This window comes from Helianthus annuus, chromosome 5 (genome assembly GCF_002127325.2).
Source record: "Helianthus annuus cultivar XRQ/B chromosome 5, HanXRQr2.0-SUNRISE, whole genome shotgun sequence".
Lineage (NCBI taxonomy): Eukaryota > Viridiplantae > Streptophyta > Magnoliopsida > Asterales > Asteraceae > Helianthus > Helianthus annuus.
The window spans coordinates 38,379,196-38,403,097 of record NC_035437.2 but is presented as its reverse complement, the minus strand read 5'-3'; the positions used below and the strand labels follow the sequence as shown (position 1 = coordinate 38,403,097).

The following is a 23,902-nucleotide window of genomic DNA, read 5'->3' as shown; positions in this document are numbered from 1 at the left end:
ATCTGCGCGTCACATGACCACAAGGGCTAAAGCAGGTATATTCAAACCAAAACACCAAGCCAACTTTGCATCTCTCACTACCCATGCTCTTCATGTTGCCTTGGTGTCGATTACTGAGCCTTGAGGATTCAAAACGACAGCTAAGGATCCAGAATGGATGGCTGCCATGCATGAGGAACTAGATGCTCTTCGCCATAACCAGACATGGACGTTAGTTTCGCGCCCATGTTCATCTAATGTTGTTGGCTTAAAATGGGTATATCGTATTAAATATCATTCTGATGGCACTATTGAGCGTTATAAAGCGCGGTCGGTGGCTCAAGGTTACACTCAAATTCTGGGTCTTGATTTTTCACATACTTTCAGCCCAGTTGTTAAGGCTACCACTGTTCGCATTATTTTATCTCTTGCGGTTTTAAACAACTGGAGATTGCATCAACTAGACGTCAAAAACGCCTTCTTAAATGGCAATCTAACGGAGACGGTATTCATGGAACAACCTCCGGGGTTTGTTGATTCACAGTTTCCTAATCATGTCTGGAAATTATCCAAGGCCCTCTATGGACTGAAACAGGCACCATGTGCCTGGTTTCAACGTTTGAGTAGCTTTCTTATCTCTTATGGGTTTACGTGCAGTCGTGCTGACACGTCCTTAATTGTTTTCAAACGTGACTCTTCAGTCATGTGTTTGCTGGTATATGTTGATGATCTTATCCTTACAGGGAATAATGAATCTGCAATTGTTACCTTTATCGATCGTCTCAATCATGAATTTACCATCAAGGATCTGGGTGACTTAAATTATTTTTTGGGTCTTGAAGTTGCTTATACTGAAACAGGCCTTTTTCCTACTCAGTCTAAATATGCAAAAGATATTCTTACCAAAGCCGAATTGTATGATGCTAAACCGGCGTCCACACTGCTAGCTCCTTATCATTCATTTACTGCCGATGGGACACCTTATTCGGATCCTACTCGTTACCGTTCCTTGGTTGGAGCACTTCAGTACTTGACCATCACTAGGCCAGACCTATCTTATGTTGTAAATCAAGTCTCTCAGTTTCTTCATGCTCCAACTGATGATCACTTTCAAGTCGTTAAGAGAATTATCCGATATGTTAAAGGCACTATCTCGTTTGGTCTTACATATGGCCAGCCTCATAGAAACTCTATTGTAGGTTACTCTGATGCGGATTGGGCTCAATGTCTAGATACACGTCGGTCTACATATGGATATTCCATTTTCCTTGATGGAAATCTTATATCTTGGAGTGCGAAGAAGCAACCAACTGTTTCAAGTTCAAGTTGAGAATCCGAATATCGAGCTATGGCCAACACCGTTGCAGAAATTGTTTAGGTCACTCATCTTTTGCAAGAATTGCATGCCTTACCACCAGACCGGCCTACACTCCTTTGTGACAACAAGAGTGCTTTATTCATGACTCAAAATCATGTTTCTTATAAGCATGCCAAACACATTGATTTGGATTATCATTTTGTCAGGGAACTTGTCAATTCAGGAAAACTCCTCACAAAGTTTGTTCCTACCAATCTTTAGGTGGCGGATATCTTCACAAAAAGTCTTTCGTGCGTTCCGTTGGAAACCTTTCGTACCATGCTCTGTCTTGGACCGCCACCCACTCGATTGAAGGGGTATTAGATGAGTATTCATATTTATATTGTATTTGTTGTAAAATCTTTTACTTTAATCATCTCCTTAACTAAAGGAGTGATCTTTGTATTTATTCAGTATATATTACATTCCCTCCTCATTGTGAGGATGTGTGATTTGACCATATCTCGTTATACTTACAATTGGAGTTCATCTGTCCTAACATGCCCTTAGGCGAGATGCCCTTGCAAAAGTGCATGGGTTTGCATCGGTTCATGTGATGAGGTGAGCCCAAAGTAAAAAAAAAGAAATGTTTTATTTAAATATTATGCGTAATAAAAAAGTGATATGGATATTTGTAAAGTTAGAGATAAACTAAGGTTTTTAAGGATTTGAAAAGATATTATGTGGCAGATGAAGTGGCAGTTAAGGCATCTAAGGACACATTTAGCATTGGAGATTGTCTAACAAACTGTCTTCATGGGTGGGCTAACTACCTTGCTCCACGTTGGCTGCCCGTCATCTCTCTTCTTGATCTCTACTGGCCGGGATGCCCTCTCTCCTCTCTCCTCTCTCCCTCATTCATCCCTACTCACAAGACCCTACCTTCTGCGGACTTCTTTCTTTCCTTCTCTCCTTCATGGCAACAATCTCTCTCGTACACATCAGACGAGTAAGCCTTACATTGGAGAAGGTCTAAATACTCGAAGATAATTTTCATCAAACTTTTAAATCCGAAATTACTATATATATGTAAGAACAACACAAGAGAATTAAAAATTAACCAGCTTCAATCAACTTATTCGAGCTCAAATTGAATTGAGTATTTTGGTATAGTTTATAATGAATATGTTACGACTTTCAAGCCTTTGAATCGAGCTAAAAAACTCCCTCAAGTGAACCTCGATCTTGCATGATATTAAAACGAGTTCACCCTTAGCCTAAGGCGGTCGGTCATATGGAGCTCGATACCATCTCGGCCCATTTGCATCCATAAGCTATACTTGAAGCGGATTCATAATTGAAGCTAGCTTGATTCATATGAATCATGTTTTACTTGTAAAAGATGGACTAGCTGGGGCAAATTATTACATTACAATATAGAATAAAGTTAAAAGGACAGAAAGATATACACTAGAGGTTCTAGCTGCAATACCTGTACATGGATTTTTTCAAGTTCTATATATATTTTCTTTATTCTACCAATTTCAGCAATTTATCATCACTCAAAACCTCAGCTGCAGTAACAACACTCCTCATCACATCAACTTGTACTTTAAGAGAAAGAATGTAGTCCATTGCTTCTTTGATCAGGGAGACTTCATCCATGGATTCTCCACCAGGTACAAGTCTTTTAAGTACTTTAGTCCTCTTCTTCACCAATCTTTTTGCAATAGTAGTTGCGAAATTCGATCTAGAAATGCCCAGGTTCTTCTTCTTCATCATCATCCTTTTACCAGCATTATAGCAACTTCTTTTCAAGATTTTCTTGCATTGAACTCTTTTATGGATACTGATAATCCTATTTGTACTCTTTTGTAGCTTCAACGGCGATTCGGACCCTAATAATTGGCTCACAAGAATGGTGTCTTGCTTGTTTTTCTTAGCCTCGGATATTAGTGCATTGCTCCATGAAGTTGCTGTCTTTTTAGCAGAAGCCATGGCAATGTCTGCAGATAGCTTTATTTTCTTCTTTCTCTCCAAGAGATCCATTTTACTCTTTGAAGAACAACATATTTGGAGACCCTTTATCCATTTATTAAGAAATTCTTTCTTTAGCATGCTTGAAGTGTGCATTTTTAACCTAAAAATTACAACACTTATATCATTATGAACATAACAACAAACAAAACCAATTTAATCAAATTTCAGTTTGAGTAGGAGACATACAGGAAAAACAATAAACAAAACCATCCCAAAACTTGAAAGTTTGTCATCAAAACATCAGCAAAATAGATATCAAGAACACCAAATCATGTATATGTAATAAGATACCGATTTCGAAGCCTATCAGGTTTTGTGCAATGAAATATGTGAGATACAATAACGAAATTATACTGTTCATCCAGTATATTAATTTATCTTTGGCTTAAAAAATAATTAAACGGAACGTTTTTCAAATTCATATTTAACAACTTCTTCTCTCGAAAACGTACAAATTGCTATTTAAACGTAAAGATGATAAGATGATTATCATAACTATGGATACGATTAAAGACGAATATATATTAAACTTATGTAGTATTTATAACTATGAACATTTGGAAACGTTAAACAATAGACCAATGATTACCTTTCTTTAAGTGTAATATGAATGAAGATTCCTGGGAGCTCTGGTATGTTTGCAGTTTCAGAGAGATCAATTTTTAGGGATCAAACAAAGTATCGAAGGATGAGAATGAAGTTGAAATTTAAGCATTGTTTATTCATAATAAATAAATGAAAGGGTGGGGGCACTTAGAGAAAGACACTGCACATGGACTCACATGGGTGTCCATGGCCTACTTCCCCATCAAAACCCTAAAAGGGAATAATTAAAACTTATTGTATTTTCTATAATACATAAAATAATTAGAAAATAACATATTAGTTATTTTAATGATCTTTCAAATATAATATATGCATGTATATATGTTCTTCAAATTCAATACATATTTCTTTGAACAGTCATATAGAGTAATACATACCTTCTTAGTTCTCATGTATAAAATCAAGAGTATATCCCTAGTTCTTGAATTTTAAAACGTCAACGAGTAGTGAGATGAATTACAAATGTGTGTTTCAAACCCACAATTTGGAAAACCTATAATAACAAAACATATACATTATATATATCGATATATTTCTTTCATTAAAAGCAAAGGAATTAACCTATAAAAGAACTGCCCTTTCTGTTTTAATTTTCTATCAAATTGATTAATGGAAATAGTATCGTTTTACTTGATTGAGAGTGTTATTACCCTTACTAAAAAAAATATAAACAAAAGATGTCACAGTTTTTTCTTTACGGAATATGAGGATTGATTCTCACGACAATAATTGTGTTGTGACATCAAAATGGTAACCATGTTCATGTGTTTCTAAGTTAGGCACGGCATAATTCACCTTGTTTTCAATCCATTTAAAATTTAAATCTTTAGTTATAGTTTTAAATAATTTGCGTGGAATTAATTTCTTAAAAATTAACAGGTATTAGTCATGAAATTAAAATACATCTTAAATATATAATATACGTATTACATTTTCAAATATTTCAACTTCAAAATTGTCAAAGTTAAATTATTATGTGATAAATGAAAAGGAGAGTGTTGGATATTTTAGTGTAATTTGAGATTGCGCGTGACATACAAATAAGAGTGCACGCTTATTTGAATGTCATCGGGACTAACGGGGGATCCAAGGGGGCAGCGCCCCCGAGAGAAGCGGGGTCCAAGGGGCGGCAGCCCCTGGCGGGGTCCAAGGGGCAGAGCCCCTGCCTGCAGTTTTTTATTTTGGACAAAAGTGCTTTATCGAAAATGCATCAGAAATTAAATTTCGGGCTAAATATGCACTTTTGAAACATGAGGGACCAAAGGTGTTTTTGTTTAAAACAAAAACTGCAGGCAGTTATGGAAAACTGAATATACGCTCTCTCAAACGTTTTTTCCAAACCCTAGACGAATCAGCAGTTCGTCAAATCCCTCAAAATTCTCTCAATCAAATTCTCATACAGAAATCTAGAATCAAATCTGATTTTATCCGATCAAAGATTGGTAGCCACTCCAATTGTTTGATCTGAAAGTGATTACACGACTTCAGATTTATCCGAGCAATTTCGAAATTTTCCAACAGAGAGAAGGCTTGTTAACAAAACAAAAGGATTTTGATGAAAATAGCTCAAGGTAATTAACTAAAATTGAGATATTAATCGTATTAGAATTATCAAGTTCTTTTTAAATTAATTGAACTTGAATTATCAAGTTCTTTTTAAATTAAGTAATTAAGAAGGTCGAGATTTCTATGAATTAATTAGAAGAGAATCATGTTTGAAAGAAGCACGCATCGTGTTTCCTGGTAGGTAAGTAATTAGTTAATTAAGTAAGATGAGATTTCTATAAAGTTAAGGATGAATGGTCGTATTGGGTTAAGAAGAGATCCTGAAACCATGAAGATGTCGGGTGGATGGATGCCACATGTGATCTCAAAATGGCTCCCATCGCTGGCTTGGTGGGTTCAACGACAAGTAATGCAGGGTTCATGGTTAGGTTAGGTTTAGTCATGTGGTGGTTGTTGATTATGATTACTTTAATTAGAAGCTAAACACTTAATTTTCTTCGAATTTTTATAGTGAAATATATATAGTGTTAATAATTAAATATAACAATGATAAATGTTTCAGGGCCGTCTTCGAAAATTCTCGAAAATTATTTGGGCCCAGGGCGAGAAAAAAATCGGGTCCCTAGAATATAACGCCAATAACTCATGTGTAAAAAGTCTATAGACTATAATGCAACAATAATTGTTATAAACCCAACGACAAAACAAATACTATGTATACATATGAAAATGTCTCTTATAAGTTCAACCAGCTCTTTCAGAAAACATCAAATCTTAAGAAGTAACATTTAAAAAAAACAATAAGTTATAATTTAATCATATCAAGTTCAGAAGAAAATTTGTAATTTATAATAGATTTAATGCATATGAGAGAATTGCTTTTTGTCATGCATCAAATGATATGATTGTTTATGTGGTTGAGGCCTACAACATGTTATGTTGGATTTAAGAAGGCTTGTTTTATTTATATTATTTCACGCATTTACGGTATTCTTATTAGTTTATTCATTCATTCAATATATATATATATATATATATATATATATATATATATATATATATATATATATATATATAGGGCCAAGATCATTTCAGAACCATAAATATTTACAGAACTCGCAGAACTCCTGATAAACAATCTTTTTATTTATATATTTTTATGTTTAGGATAATTTTATCATTTATTATGCGTATTTTTACGATTACACACACGTTAAGAGTAATTTTATCATTTTTTATATGCAATTTTATAATTACACATATGTAAACTAGTTTTTTACATATATGTAATGAGTTATGACACATATATATAATTTTGGCAATTAAACATATGTAAACTACTTTTAACATGTATGTAAACAAAGAAATACATATAATAGATGATAAAAAGATATTAAATACAAAAACTTATATATAAAATGATTGTTTATTAGGAGTTCTGAAAGTTCTGTAGTTATTTAGAGTTCTGAAATAAACTCAACCCTATATATATATATATATATATATATATATATATATATATATATATATATATATATATATATATATATATAGGAGAGTTATCTTGAGAACGCTAAATATTACGAGAACCGTGAGAACGAATGAAAAAACCAATCAAAACCGTTTTTTTTTTAATACAAATCTCATTGTAATTAAAATACAACATCAAAAAACAATTTATAACATCAAATAATTCATTTCTCCTCTCAAAATCACTATTACTAGATTTTTTACGCATCTGTAAATTTAATTTCTAACATTGTATTCGAACAATAACGATAACCGTAAAAATAAATTTTGAATTTGAATTGTTTTTGACAAAGTTCTTGTGGTTTTTTCATTCATTCTCACGGTTCTCGCGATATTTAGCGTTCTCGTATATATATATATATATATATATATATATATATATATATATATATATATATATATAGGAGAAGGATCCGTTATGAACCACCCTTTATTGCGAGAACCGTGAGAAACAATGTGAACACAATCAAAAATACCTAAAAATAGCTAAAAAACACACAAAATGAAATTTTTTTGAATATTTTTTATAAAAAATCGCTACTTTTAGTAGAAAAAAAATTTTAATTTTTTTTAAAAAAAAAAATTTCGCTACTAAAAGTAGCGATTTTAATGTAAAAAAATATTAAAAAAATAAAAAATTTTGTGTGTTTTTTTTATTTTTTATTTTTTTTTTATTTTTTTATGTTTTTTGTGAGTTTAGTTTTTAGCATTTTAGCTTGGGGGTGGGGGTTTTTTTAGGTTTTTTGGGGGGTTTAGTTTTGGGGAATTGCCCTGTAATAATCCCACCTAGACCTTATTGGCCATTAATAATCCCACCTCAGAATATTCCCCCCACCAGTCCCACCTTTCACCTATTTTTCCTACAATGGTCCCCCGTTAAAAAAACCTAACGGAGTTAAGCTTTTTTCCAAACTACAAACATATTATTTAAGGCTTTTGATTAGAACGACGATACGAGTCCATTGATGTAAAACTTGCCTCGAAACGGTGCTCCAAACGATGAAAACGACGCTTCAATTCAGGTGTTTAAATTTCCAATTAACCAAAATCAAGTCACTTGGAGCACCATTTCGAAGTAAGTTTTACATCAATGGACTCGTATCATCGTTCTGATCAAAAGCCCTAAAAAATCTGTTTGTAATTTGGAAAAAAGCTTAACTCCGTTAAGTTTTTTTAACGGGGGACAATTGTAGGAAAAATATGTGACAAGTGGGACTGGTGGGGGGAATATTCTGAGGTGGGATTATTAATGGCCAATAAGGTTTAGGTGGGATTATTATAGGCCAATTTCCCTTTAGTAATTTAGCAATTAACTTGGGGGATGTGGGGGTTTAGTTTTTTTTTTTTTTTTTTTTTTTTTTTTTTGAGGGGGGCGGTTAGTTTTTTTAGGTTTTTTTTAGCTATTTTAGGTTGTGTTCACATTGGTTCTCGCGGTTCTCGCAATAAAGCTTGTTCTCGCATGAACCGTACCCTATATATATTATATAGGGTAAGGTTCATGCGAGAACCAGCTTTATTGCGAGAACCAGCTTTATTGCGAGAACCACGAGAACTAATGTGAACACAAAATAAAATCCAAAAAAAAATTAAAAGAGCACTCAAAAAAAAAATTTTTTATTTTTTTTTTATTTTTTTAACAAAAATCTCTATATTAAGTTACCAAAAAAAAAATTAAAAAAAAAAAAAAACCTTTTTTTTCGAGTAACAGTTATTTATGCACATATGCATATATATCATTACTTCATCAAATTCCATAATACGTTATCAGTAATAGACAGTTGCACTTTTATAAAACCAGTTGCACTTTTACAAAACCATCTGTAATACACTACTTTTTACATTACCATATTCAAAATGCACATTTGCATCATTAGGTATAACCATGATATAACATTTTTTGGTACAAAAAGTTTGTGATTTTAAATGGAGAAGTAGGCCCATATACATTTTTTTTGTTAGTTATATCTAGTGGTTGATGGTTTGGCTATAGTTGTTACTTTATGATGTAATATGATGATTGGATGGTATAAATGGTGTTGATATACATGTAATAAAGTGAAAATATTGGTAATAGTATTGTATTATGGATGGTATGAGGTAATGATATTGTATTATGAATGGTAGTAGGTAATGATAGTGTATTATGGATGTTATGATATATGAAAGGGAAAGTGTATTCAAAGTAGTGTACCAAAACACCTTATTTCATGTTGATACATATAGATGCACGTGTGCATTTCTAATATTGGTAATGTAGAAAGTAGTGTATTACATATGGTAGTGTAAATGAAAGTGCAATTGTCTAATATTTGTAATGAGTTACGAAATTTGTTAAAGAAATGATACATATGCACATGTGCATGTTTGTGTATTATGGATGAATGATAGATGAAAGATAAAGTGTATTCAAAGTAGTGTACCAAAACACCTTATTTCATGTTGATACATATAGATGCACATGTGCATTTCTAATATTGTTAACGTAAAAAGTAGTGTTTTACACGTGGTAGTGTAAATGAAAGTGCAATTGACTAATATTTGTAATGAAATACGGAGTTTGTCAAAGAAATGATACATATGCACATGTGCATGGATAACTGTTACTCGATTTTTTTTTTTTTTTTTGAAATTCTTTTTTATTAACAAAATATAGCGATTTTTTCAAAAAAAAAAAATAGTAAAAACATAAAAAAAAAAAAAAAAAAAATTGGGGTGTCTTTGTGACAACTGTCAAATTTTCATGCATCCGTACGTTTAATTAATATTGATTTATGCTTAATGACTGTGCTTAATTACAACTGTTGATTAAACTGCTTTCTGATTTCTGATACATACATACACATGCATCACATTCATACTGTCACTCCATTTATTACACACAACCTTTAGTGACAAACTTGATGCACAAAGCACAGTTAGCACAGGGAGCGGATAACCCAGAAACATTGCTGACAATACCAGCACATAGACAGACAATATATTGAGGCCCAGTATGAGCCAAAGACAAGGTACTACACTAGTAGGGAGTGTAGGGAAGTAAGGAGCATAAAACTGCGTCACTAGGTGATAACTTAGGTGCCGGAAAGTGCCTAAAACCCACTTAAACTGCAAAAATCTGCATTTATAAACAAAATTCAGCATTTAAACATGCTAGTCACTTGCAAAAGAATATGGCAAAATGGTCCTGTATGCTTTCCTAAGTGTCGGGAATTTAATGGGTCACTAAAAGTTACATAAAGGACACTTTACGATATAACTTAGCACTTTAATGGAACGGTATATAACCAAACAACCGGACACTACCTGAAACACAAAAATATTACCAGAAACATTGTTTTAATTTTTTAAGCTAGTTATGGTCCCCGAGCACTATGACACCCGACATAATACATGCAACACACAAACACTAGACTTTTACCTATAACCTTCCACTTATCACATTTTACCATCAAATATTACACTAACCCCCCCCCCCCAGCTGATTTTTGGTTCATCATGGCCCCACATCAAGATCAATTCAAATCTTCTCCATATCTCCTAAATCTTCACATTGGGATTATGTAGATTATGTGTTTTACTTCCTAGACATGTTAACCTTTGGATAATGATCACATTGGATAAAAGAACACTAGACTTCTCCATCTTCACTTCAACATTTCTTCTTCCCTTCCCCATTAATGCTCGGCCGAAACCCCCTTCCACTACAACCATTGTTTTTAATTTTCAATTAAGTATTCCAAGCTTCTCACAAGGTGCACAAAGGTGAATCACGAAGTGTGGAACTCACAAATCATTAAGGACCTCTCTTATGTGCTTTTATCCACTCATTTTTCCCCATTGATCTTCCCTAGCTTTAAGCTAGTTGTAAGCTTCTTTGATCCTTGTTTACTTCATGTTTGTAGTGGTTAAAGGTTATTTTATGATGAAATCTTATGAACTCTAAAAGACTTGAATCTTAAATCTTGAAACATAAGCTTAAAGATGATGAAACAAGATGAAATAATGATAGTATGATGTTGTTTGAATGTGTTGATGATTTCTTGATGATTACTAGTAATATGATGGTTAGTCATCATATAAAACTTGTTAAGTTATGATTAAAAACATGGTTTAACAAGTTAGAGATGATTATGTGTACATGAAATAATCATCCACCAGTGAAGACATGAACTTGAAAGTAGGATGATTTTTCTTGAAAAATAATAAACCAAGTAAACTAGTAATCTTGTAAATCCAAGTCTTGAGAGTGATTTTTCTAAAAAAACCCAAGTTAAAAAGACGGATTTTGAAAGATCATGATTCTTACACTATTTTTGGAAAGAAACAAGTATATGGATCCTAGTAAGACATGAAAATGTGTAAATAGATATTTTTGTAAAATATGTTCACAAGTTGTGAACATCTAAAAATCCCGAGAATGAGATTTTAACAAAAGTAAACACACTTTGGAGGGTAACTAAACCCACTAAACACTTCACCGAGTTACTACGAGTTTCTATAGAACATCAAGTTCATCTTGGGTGATAAATTGAGTAGTTTTTACACTTGGTAAGTGTAATATTGTTTAGAGTATGTTTGTTGATGGTTTGAATAATTTTTGGAAAAGAAAATGATATGCTTATTAGCATGGACACCTCCATTTACAAAGGAGACTATGACGAAATTTTCCAAAAAAAAAAAAATTCCAACACTTAGAAATTATTTTCTAACAAGTGTTTACAAATATGTTTTAACTTTGTTTTTCAAAATAAACTTCGCCATAGGTTTTGTTACAAAAATACAAAGTACAGGAGCTTGGTTTTCGTAAATAAAAATGGGTAAATATATATTTAGAATATATATATTTTATACTTAGACACTTGTGGGAATATTTGCATATTTTGTGAACTAGTTATATTACTTTAGGGTAAAATAATATAACTTACAAATACCATGGAAAATTACAATTCCAAAATAATACCAGAAATCTCTTCTAATAAATATTTAAGTTACACACTTGATATTGTGAAATCATACGCTAAAACGTAACTTACAAAATATTTTGGAATATACCGTTACAATATATTTTTGGTAAACATTATTTTGGAAACGAAGAAAATGAAAATATGGTTTTTGTAAATATTATCAAGTCACAACATATTTTCAACAAGGGAAAAATATATTATGTTTGGAAGTAAAAATATATATTTTCTTGGAATACGTTATTCTGACAAATAAGTTATATATATTTTCAAAGTGAGACTTGAAAATATATTGTTTTGGAAGTATATATTGGGAATATATTAGTACATTTTTAATGGGAATAATAAACCGGATACGACGCCAATACATGGCTCCACATGTATGAGATACCCCCATCCTTGGGGAGGAAATACAAGTTAAAATACCTGAGAAGTACTAATACAGAAATATTGTTTAACAATTATTCCAGAATGAAGTATAATTTAGAGTTAAAATAATTATTTTAACTAATAATTATAACTTGGAATAATATTGGGAACACAAGAAACGTAACTCAAAAACCTTCATACTAAGCAAAGGCACGACCCGTTCGTCTAATAGACGTTAGTACACTGTAGGTAGTCGTGTTTGCTGAGGAGACTTGGGTTACACATACTGAAGACGCAATACTGTGAGTTCATGTCCCCCCTTTTCTCTTAACTGTTTCAGTTTTATACTGCAGGGGTGGAATACATGTTACAATTACTACAGACATTTTTATACATGGTATGGTTAGCTTAAGGAGGGTTTACGACTAGATCATGTGAATGAGTAGGGCGATTAAGGCCATCAATCCTCGTTGTAGGACCGATGGGCATGAGTGACAGATCTATTTGGGTGTAGCGAGCCCTACCCCTGAGTCCGCTGAGTGGACCATGTGGTGACAATGTCTTCTAGCCGGAAGCCCGGTGCAAAATCTGCTAGGTTTGAGTCTTCCTGCATCACTTCACACATATCAATGGCCTTGCAAACCATTGGTGATCTCTTTTTCCTTATTGCTACATACCAGGGACTTACTTACATACTTACAACGTTTCAAAGGTTTACACATACACACAAACGAACACATGAACTCGCTCAACTTTTGTTGATGTTTTTCAAACTACATGTATTTCAGGGAATTTGTAAAGTGGATCTGGCGGGCGTTGGAAGTTTTTATGCTGCGTTAAGAATAAAGATGTCATCTATGGCCTTTGAGTTTGGTTAGTGTGTCTTATTCCTGTACGAGACACGTCTTCCAAACCTTGGTGTTATTCATTAACTTTTGACGAGTCTTTAATAGGCTCACAAACAATTTGTATGATTTGTAAAACTTGAATTTGAAGTCTACGTTTTAAAACGATGTTGTTATGCTTTACACTTATTTAATGGATGACAAACCTATGGTTTTATCATATAGTTGATGTTATGATTCAATGCAATGATATTAAGAAAGTCACACCATAATCACGCTTCCGCAAAAGTCAGGGTGTGATAGTTTTTTAGATTTTTTTAGGAATTACTGTTTGTGTTCACACTGGTTCTCGCGGTTCTCGCAATAAAGGGTGGTTCCTAACGGATCCTTCTCCTGTATATATATATATATATATATATATATATATATATATATATATATATATATATATATATATATATATATTAATAGAAATATGTATCTGGGCCCTCGGGAAGACTAGGCCCTGGGCCGTCGCCCAGCCCGCACTCCCTCAAAGACGACCCTTAAATGTTTGATGATGGTTTTGTGGAGGAAAATTAAACCAGTAAGATAATAAGTTATTAAGGACTTTTGATTTATCTGAAAATATTTATTTATTAGAGGTTGAGGGTTTGAATCATAAAATAAATTGTTGTTAAAATATAACAAGTGTTTTAAACAACTAGCCTATTAGAGATGAGAAAGAGAGATTGGGGAGATAAAAATGTATATCATTGATATGAAAATGGATTACACATGCCTCTATTTATAGGCTTACAAGAATAGGGGGTTAAGTATATGGAGAGTCATAAGTAAAGTGGATAGTCATACAATTAATACATAATAATTCATAACACTCCCCCTTGACTATCCACGTGACAAAATAATACATTATTCTAATAATACGCTTGGTGATGCTGCCTCATTAAAAACCTTGCCAGGAAAACCCAGTGGGATAAAACCATAGCTAAGGGAAAAAGAGTGCAGCGCGTATTATTCTCCCCCTGATGATTTAATCTCTTTGAGTTGACGCATCCCGATGCCATGAACCAGTTTCTTGAATGTAGAGGTCGGAAGTGATTTAGTAAACAAGTCTGCCAAATTATCGCTAGAACGAACTTGTTGGACAGTAATATCTCCATTCTTTTGCAAATCATGTGTGAAAAAGAACTTTGGTAAAATGTGCTTCGTTCTGTCACCTTTGATATATCCCTCCTTAAGTTGAGCAATGCATGCTGCGTTGTCTTCATGCAAAATTGTCGGTCCCTCATCTCTCATAGAAATACCACAAGACCCACGAATGTGTTGTATTACACTTCTTAACCAAACACATTCTCGACTAGCTTCATGAATCGCCAATATTTTTGCATGATTAGATGATGTGGCTGTGATGGTTTGCTTTAAAGAACGCCATGAGATAGCAGTGCCTCCACTTGTGAATAAATATCCAGTTTGAGATCGTCCAGTGTGAGGATCAGACAAATACCCTGCATCTGCAAAACCAACCAAACTTGTTGCTGATTGGTTAGTAAAATACAACCCCATATCTTTTGTACCTTGAAGGTATCGAAATATTTGTTTTACCCCATTCCAATGCCTCTTCGTAGGGCATGAACTATATCTTGCCAATAAATTTACAGAAAATGATATATCTGGTCGTGTATGACTAGCAAGAAACATTAGTGCACCAATTGCACTTAAATAGGGTACTTCTGGACCAAGAATTTCCTTTCCATCATTCGGAGGTCGGAATGGGTCTTTCTCGACATCAAGAGATCTTACAACCATTGGGGTACTCAATGGATGTGATTTTTCCATATAAAACCTTCTAAGTAACTTTTCTATGTAAGTTTTGTTGATGTACAAGAATTCCACCCTTAAGGTGTTCGATTTGTAACCCGAGACAAAATTTTGTCTTTCCAAAGTCTTTCATTTCAAATTCTATTTTCAAGCATTCAACTGCCTTTTGGAGCTCCCTTGGAGTTCCAATTATATTCAAGTCGTCAACGTATACAGCAATTATAACATATTCAGATTCTGACCTTTTTATGAAGATACACGGGCATATTGAATTATTTTTGTAACCTTCTTTCAACAAATACTCACTAAGGCGATTATACCACATATGCCCAGATTGTTTTAGCCCATATAATGATTTGTTTAATTTAATTGAAAGATGTTCTCGAGAACTAGATGTACATGAGTTTGGTAATTTGAATCCTTCAGGGAGTTTGATGTAAATATCAGTATCAAGTGAGCCATAAAGGTAGGCTGTCACAACATCCATTAGGCGCAGATCAATCCCTTCTTGTATTACCAGACTAACAAGATAACGAAAAGTTGTCGCATCCATTACCGGAGAATATGTCTCCTCATAATCAATCCCATGTCTTTGCGAAAAACCTTGTGCTACTAATCGTGCCTTGTATCGTACGATTTCATTTTTCTCATTGCGTTTTCGCACAAAGACCCACTTATATCCGACAGGCTTTACACCTTTAGGTATAGGGACTACTTGTCCAAAAACTTCTCGTTTATTGAGGGAATCTAATTCTGCCTTAATTGCGTCTTTCCAATTTGGCCAATCATTTCTTTGTTTACATTCCTCAACAGATTTTGGTTCTTGATCCTCATTATTTTCCATTACTTCTAGCGCTATGTTATATGAAAAACTGCCATCGACGTCGATTTCATTTCGGTTCAATACCTTTCTAGACATGATATAATTTATTGAGATCTCTTCGTTTTCAGGTACCTGAGGTTCTTCTGGAACCATCATGTCTAGTGTCTCTTCAGGAAACTCTTTTCTTGGCATTATCATTACCTCGATTGGGCCATCATTATTTGCTCCTTTTTTCTTTCGAGGATTTTTATCTTTAGAACCGATTGGTCTACCACGTTTGAGACGTGCATTAGACTCATTTCCAACATGTGGTTGTCCTTCTGGGACACTTATTTTTACTGGAGCATTAGCAGCTGGTATGTGTGACTTAGTCACTCTTTTTGGGTCAGTAAATGCGTCTGGTACTTGATTTGCTAATGTTTGTAAATGAATTATTCTTTGAACTTCTTGTTCACACTCTTTAGTTCGAGGATCAAGATGAGATAGTGATAATTCATTCCAAATTATATTATTATTTTTCAGCTGCTTTTCGTCTCCCCCTAATGTTGGGAATGTTGTTTCAACAAAATGACAATCACCAAATCGAGCTGTAAATAAATCACCTGTTGATGGCTCTAAATACTTAATGATCGATGGTGATTCATACCCAACATATATTCCTAACCTCCTTTGAGGTCCCATCTTTGTTCGTTGTGGTGGAGCGACAGGAACATATACGGCACAACCAAAAATCCTTAGATGGGAAATATCTGGTTCCTGACCAAAAACCAACTTTAATGGGGAGGAAGTGTGATAACTCGTTGGCCTGATGCGAATTAGTGTTGCTGCATGTAAAATTGCATGCCCCCAAGCAGATGTTGGTAGTTTTGATTTCATAATCATTGGTCTTGCAACCATTTGAAGTCGCTTGATAAGCAATTCAGCAAGTCCATTTTGCGTATGTACATGAGGTACTGGATGCTCTACACTTATGCCAATAGACATGCAGTAATCATTGAAGGTTTGGGATGTAAATTCCCCAGCATTATCCAACCGAATTTTATTTATGGGATAATCTGGGAAATGTGCTCTTAACCTTATTAATTGAGCAAGTAGTCGTGCAAATGCCATATTACGACTTGATAGTAAACTCACATGTGACCATCTAGTTGATGCATCAATTAACACCATAAAGTATCTAAATGGTCCACTGGGAGGGTGTATAGGTCCACATATATCCCCATGTATTCTTTCTAAAAAACTCAAGGATTCTGTCCCTACCTTAACTGGTGATGGGCGAGTGATTAACTTCCCTTGTGAGCATGCAACACATGTAATATCCTTAGATTGAAGAATCTTCTGGTTCTTCAAAGAATGACCACATGAATTTTCTATAATTTTTCGCATCATTATTGATCCGGGATGGCCTAACCGGTCATGCCAAATGATAAAATTTTCTCGATCCATAAACTTTTGGTTTATGATTGCATTTGATTCAACTGCACCAATTTTGGTACAATACAAACCAGAGGCAAATGCGTGTAACTTCTCTAATATGTGTTTTTTTTCCGAAATAATATTTGGATTTGAAGGTACTCATCATGTCCTTCACATGTAGTCTCAAGATGATATCCATTTAGACGAATATCTTTAAAGCTTATCAGATTTCTTTGAGATAGTGGGGAAAATAAGGCATTGTTAATTTTGAGCAAAGTTCCACTTTGTAGAACATCATATGCTTCTCCAAAGCCTTCAATTAACTTTGTTTTACCAGATATAGTACCAACGCTTGCTTCTTTCATTGTTAAACTAGAGAAATAATCCCTTTTCTTTAGGATTGTATGTGTAGTAGCACTGTCTATTAGACATACATCTTCACCATTAATATGAAGTTTAGTTGAATACTCCATATGCTTCAAAACAAAATAAAGCTTCATAAATAAAAATATAATATGGTTCAAACATAACAATTTCATAAAGTGCCCCAAAAACAAAACTTAACAAAATCCCAAACAAAATGTCTTAATAAAACATCAAGGAAATAGCATAATTTTAAATATAATCATTCATGCATAGGGAAAATTGCAAGCATCCAACTGGTTTGTATCAGCCATGATATCACTAGAATCCAAATTAGCTTGCTCGATAAGGAAATCATCTTAATCCAGATTAGTTGCATTAGTATGGTCCTTTTCACCACTTGGGACATCAACATTTCCATCTTTATATGTGAAATTTGTCTCTATTCCTTTTTGTTTGTCTTTTATAGATTGTTGGTAAAGCTCTACTAAGTGTCTGGCTGTACGACATGTACCAGCCCAGTGGTTGTTACCACCACATCGATAGCATGCATTAGATGATGTTCCACTTTTCTTTTTACCTCTTTCATCATTTGATTTTTTTCATTATCATGCAACTTCTGGTGGGTTCTTCTATTTTTGAATTGAACACCATGATAATTCCCCGACCATATGCACGTCCACGACCACGTCCATGACCACGACCATGACTACGACCATGACCACGCCCACGTTGATAGCCACGACCACGTCCGTGACTTCCACTTTGGTCATTATATGTTGCCACATTCACTTCTGGGAATGGGGTTGTACCAACCGGACAAGTTTCATGGTTTTTCATCAGTAGCTCATTATTTTGCTCAGCCACAAGCAAACATGATATTAAGTCACTGTATTTGGTGAAGCCCCTTTCACGATATTGTTGTTGCAAGACAATGTTTGAGGCGTGAAAGGTGGAGAATGTTTTTTCCAACATCTCCTTATCTGTAATATTTTCACCACATAGAATCAATTGTGACGTGATTCTAAACATTGCTGAGTTATACTCACTTATAGACTTAAAGTCTTGCAACCTTAAATTAATCCATTCATAACGAGCTCTTGGTAATATTACTGTTTTCTGATGGTCATACCTTTCTTTTAAATTGATCCATAGAACGAGTGGATCTTTGATAGTAAGATATTCATTTTTCAATGACTCATGAATATGGTGGCGTAAGAAAATCATTGCCTTTGCTTTTTCTTGGGTACTTGTTTTATTTCCTTCTTTAATTGTATCCCCAAGGTTATTGGCATTTAGATGGATTTCATCATCCAAAGCCCATGATAAATAATTTTTTCCAGTGATGTCTAAAGCCATAAACTCAAGCTTTGCAAGATTCGACATGATTAACTATATTAAAGAAATACACATGGATTAATGCATGTTATTCAAATTATTATCAAATAAGATTTAGTGACCATTATTGAGTATAAAATAAAACAGGACTAACAAAATAATAATGTATTTAGTCATTAACAATTAAAGTTTATTTACATATATCCATGCATATATGCAAACATATATAATTTATATTAACCTATTACGATATAATTAATCAAAACCACAAATTATATGTACCATAGTTCTATAAGCATGATTTCTGTGTAAAAAAAACAGAATACAAAAGTTCTCGTGTTGTGTTAATACTGTAACCGTGCAATGAGTGTACAACATAGATATACACAATTGACTATAATATCAACTGTTTTATGTATATGAAGATACAATTACATGTGTAAAACAAAGGTGTGTAAAATGTATTTGCCAGTTGTCAATATATCTAGTCCATATACTTAATATATGATAGGATCATGGAGTATATTGAAAATAGATTAATTACGACTTATAGTATATGTATTACATAATGTGGATACCATTACTGATATACAAAGTATTAATTATATGATTAAGGTTTTTCATTAAAACTCTATTTTATTGGTTTGTGTTTTCTGTTGGAAACTACTGTCAATTATCACAACAGTTATAATTAGCGTATATCAAGTAAATGAAACAACCTAATTAAATTAAGATAATTTTGATGTAAGTATAAATAAATTAAAACAAGAGATATAGATTACTAGATCTTAAATAATATAAAATAAATATGGGTTTTGAAACTATGTGCAATTAAATAAAGCAAATAATACAAAAAAAATATGGTTTCACAAAGGACGTTTTGTTTTGCTTGTTTGAGATTAATCATTTTAAGATGGATCAATAAAATACAAGCTTATCCCTACTAAACTTTTGAGAGCATTTTATGATTCTAGAAATGAAAAAAATAAAATAAAACATTTTTTTTTTTGTAGACTTTACGATGAGTAGTATGAACAAGTCTCTAACACAACCCAAAATAGTATGAATTACAATATGGATCATGTATGAGAAAATAATGAATAATGATAAAATGGTTAGAAAATATATTATACCTTACGATGGTGTGATCCAAAGCAATGGCGCTTGTGATAATACGATCGAACTCTAAAAACAAATCGTGCTGATAACGTGTTTTAAACAACTAGCCTATTAGAGATGAGAAAGAGAGATTGGAGAGATAAAAATGTATATCATTGATATGAAAATGGATTACACATGCCTCTATTTATAGGCTTACAAGAATAGGGGGTTAAGTATATGGAGAGTCATAAGTAAAGTGGATAGTCATACAATTAATACATAATAATTCATAACAAAAAGATGAATAAAAGTGTTGTTAAATGAAAAAAAGATGAATGAGTTGTAATGAGTTAATGTAAAAATTAAGAACTTTCATATGCATGTCTTCGTGATATTTTATTCCTCTATTGTTTATTTTTTTTAAATTAGTTATGAAATTCGTTATAATGACTGAACTCATGCTATTAATATATAAGGGATTGTTCAAATGAAAACCACTTTTATTGTGAAAACTTGAAAACTAACTAAAAAAAGCCTAAAAAACACACAAAATTTTTTTTTTAATTTTTTTTATAAAAATCCCTGGTTTTTATTAATGAAAAAAAACTTTTTTTCAAAAAAAAAAAAATTATAGTACATGTGTAATAATACACATGTGCACTACACAAAAAAATTTTCTTTTTTTTTTTTTGAAAATTTTTTTATATATAAAAAAACCTGCGAAAATTATTATGCAAAAAAAAATTGGTATGTTTTTTTGGCTTTTTTAATTAGTTTTTGAGTTTTCACAATAACTATTGGTTTTCATTTAAACATTCCCCTTAATATATATATATATATATATATATATATATATATATATATATATATATAGGGTGAGGTTTTAGAGTGAATACAAGTGTATTTGTGAATTTAGTGAACAAATCCTGGCCATTGTGAGAACCACGAGAACCAATGTGAACACAAAAAATACCTAAAAAACACACAATTTTTTAATATATATATTTTTTTTAAAATTGCTGTATTTCGTCCATAAAATAAATTTCAACAATTATGGATGCACATGTGCATATGTATCATTTCTTTGACAAATTACGTAATACATTACCAGTATTATACAACTGGAATTTCATTTACATTACCATCTGTAATACATTACTTTTTACATTAGCAATATTAAATATGTACATGTGCATCTATATGTATGAACATGATATAACGTGTTTTGATACAAAAACTTTGTGATTTTGGATGATGAAATAGGCACATGTACATGTTTTTGGTCAGTTATATCAAGTGGTTAATGATTTGGTTATATTTATCACTTTATAATGTAATATCTTGTTTTATATGATATGAAGAGTGTTGATGTACATGTGCATAAAGTGAAAATATTATACGTATTGGTAATGGTAGTGTATTTTGGATATTAGAAGGTAATAGTAGTGTATTATGGATAATAGAAGGTAATGGTAATGTATTATGGATGGTATGGTAGATGAAAATAAAAATGTATTTAAAGTAGTGTACCAAAAACACGTTATATCATGTTCATACATATAGATGTACATGTACATTTCTAATATTGTTAATGTAAAAAGTATTGTATTACGGATGATAGTGTAATTGAACGTACAATTGTCTAATACTGTTAACATATTACAGAATTTGTTAAAGAAATGATACATATGCAAATGTGGATCGATAATTGTTATTCGAAATTTTTTTAGGTACGAAATATAGTGATTTTTTTTAAAATATTAAAAAAAATTGTGTGTTTTTTAGAGTTTTTTAGGTATTTTTTGTTGTGTTCACATTGGTTCTCGTAGTTCTTACAATAAAAAGTGATTTTTAACGGACCTTAATTCTATATATATAATATCATTGATAAATTTGGAGCATTGTAAAATAAAATGCGGGAGTCTACCTTGTTGAACCCTTTAAATTTTTAATCGATTTTCTCTGTCTTCTAATAACCGGTTATAAAATACGGGTAAAACTGGTATATTTCCATATAAACAGTCTAATAAACTTGTCTTTCGAGTTTAGAAAGGGAATATTAATATATTTGTAGTTGCAATTCATGAACAAAACTCGTAAGGTTATAGGATAGATATGTAAAACATGTCTACATATTTCTATTTATGTGTACTCATATTCGTTGTAGTTTTTTTTTTTCTTTTTTTTTTAACGGCAAGTAAAGACGTGTTAATCATCGTGACAACAGGCGCTGTGGACAAGGTTGACTACTCGACCCCCGCCAGGCCCTTTGCTCTTCCAGATGCGTGGAAATTCGACCTCCACCCTTCCGAAAGCAAGACAGTGGAATAATCGGTAAAACCTCGTCTCTCATTTAAGACGAACCGGCGCCACCCTTATTCGCCCTTCACCTATATGCAGTGGCGGAACCAGAAGAAATATTCAGGGGTATCCCAATTTTTTTTTACCGTGTGTTTATATAATTTATAGAATGGAGAAATTTTTTTTACCTATATTACGGGGCAGGGCCAATCTTGAAAATCAAGTGCCCTGGTCGAGCAAAAAAAAAAACACTTAGGCCTTAAAGAATTAAAATTTATAACCTAGTTTTTTTAATGTTATTAGTATTTATGTTAATGAATCCATATTGAGCATTTCACATTTGAGCTATGTTTTATAAATCAATATTGACAATAAGTTATTAGGTTTTAGAACGGGCTAGATTTATTTTTAATTTTTACGTAAGGGACCGATCGATTACGCAAAGAATGAAGACTGTGCGTTGGAGCAAGAAGATTGTAAACCGAATTTCGCTACAAGGCATACTAATTGTTTAATATAATGAAACTGCTTCTCAATATTTATACACAACACAAATCCCTTAATAGTCCATCCCCACCCCACCTTTTTTTGAACAGTGAATTTTATTAAAAAACAAGGCAAGCCCTCGAAAAAAGGACCGCCAAACAACCACTTACATCATATACAAAGGATTACGAACCCAATCTTTCCAAACTAACCCAGAAAATTTTGACCTACTTCTTAACCACAAAAAAGACCACGACTTAATCAAAGCCACTGCCTCAACAACCTTCGGACACGTACCGTGAAAAACTTTAGCGTTCCGAGTCTTCCATAACACCCAGCAAGAGATCATCCCCACCCCACCTAACAGGTTATATTAAATTGTTTCTTTTAAAGAAAGAATTAAAACGTATTTTTTGAAATTGAAAGGTAAATTAAATTAACTTTTGACTTTCAGACTTATCTTTCCAAGATGTACTCCTCAAGAAACATTTCTTCCTTGTATCAAAACCTGCAACTTTTTTTTTTATTTCACTTCAACGCTAACAAAGAAACTTTACCAACTACATTTTTCTTCTTTGTTTTCCTTCCATGGTTATTTGGGCCAATATAATCAGTATTTTTTGGGCTTAATTTCAGTTTGTAAATTTTTTTTTGAGGGATGTTCTAGTTGTTTTTGAGGGGTGTCCTTAGTATAAAAATCAAAAAAAAAAAAAAAAATTTTACACTACCGGATAAAAGTTGAGCCATAGCCCGGGCTACGCCTCGGACTACACTAGGTCCGCCCCTGCCTGTATGCCGCAGAAAATAATGGGGAGAGTGAGAGTCAAATCTGGGTTACAAGAACACTAAATGTTTTCCCAACCACTCCACCACTAACTTTTTGGCTATATTCGTTGTAGTTAACATGACCATTTTCAGTCATATTCGTTGGTTGGATATTCATGTGATTCAGTCAACTATTAAAGAAGATGGTTGAACTAGTTGAATGAATATAAATATGCATATGAAAACGGATTGTATGGTTTAAGAACTGTCCATTTCTGTCAAAAATGATTTTTAATGTGTGTGGTTGTTACAAACACACACATAGACACATAGAAGAAAGAGGGGTTGATAATTC

At 32.8% G+C, this 23,902-nt stretch overlaps 3 protein-coding genes across 3 annotated transcripts; all 3 read right to left on the bottom strand.

Annotated features, from left to right (window-relative positions):
• Positions 1-2,630: 2,630 nt before the first annotated feature.
• On the bottom strand, positions 2,631-4,048 carry LOC118492471 (transcription factor IBH1-like 1). The gene is made up of 2 exons (XM_035990534.1): positions 3,906-4,048; positions 2,631-3,416 (listed from the first exon to the last, which is right to left on the bottom strand). Exon 2 carries the CDS (start codon positions 3,407-3,409, stop codon positions 2,807-2,809), a length of 603 nt encoding a protein of 200 aa, XP_035846427.1. The 5' UTR covers positions 3,410-3,416; positions 3,906-4,048; the 3' UTR covers positions 2,631-2,806.
• A 10,099-nt stretch (positions 4,049-14,147) lies between these two features.
• Positions 14,148-14,942, bottom strand: LOC118492096 (secreted RxLR effector protein 161-like). The gene has a single exon (XM_035989878.1). It carries the CDS (start codon positions 14,940-14,942, stop codon positions 14,148-14,150), a length of 795 nt encoding a protein of 264 aa, XP_035845771.1.
• Positions 14,943-17,762: 2,820 nt separating this feature from the next.
• Positions 17,763-20,140, bottom strand: LOC110938888. Its single transcript, XM_022180893.1, has 2 exons — positions 20,028-20,140; positions 17,763-18,948 (listed from the first exon to the last, which is right to left on the bottom strand). The coding sequence occupies exon 2, from the start codon at positions 18,940-18,942 to the stop codon at positions 18,145-18,147; it is 798 nt and encodes a 265-aa protein (XP_022036585.1). The 5' UTR covers positions 18,943-18,948; positions 20,028-20,140; the 3' UTR covers positions 17,763-18,144.
• Between the last annotated feature and the right edge of the window lie 3,762 nt (positions 20,141-23,902).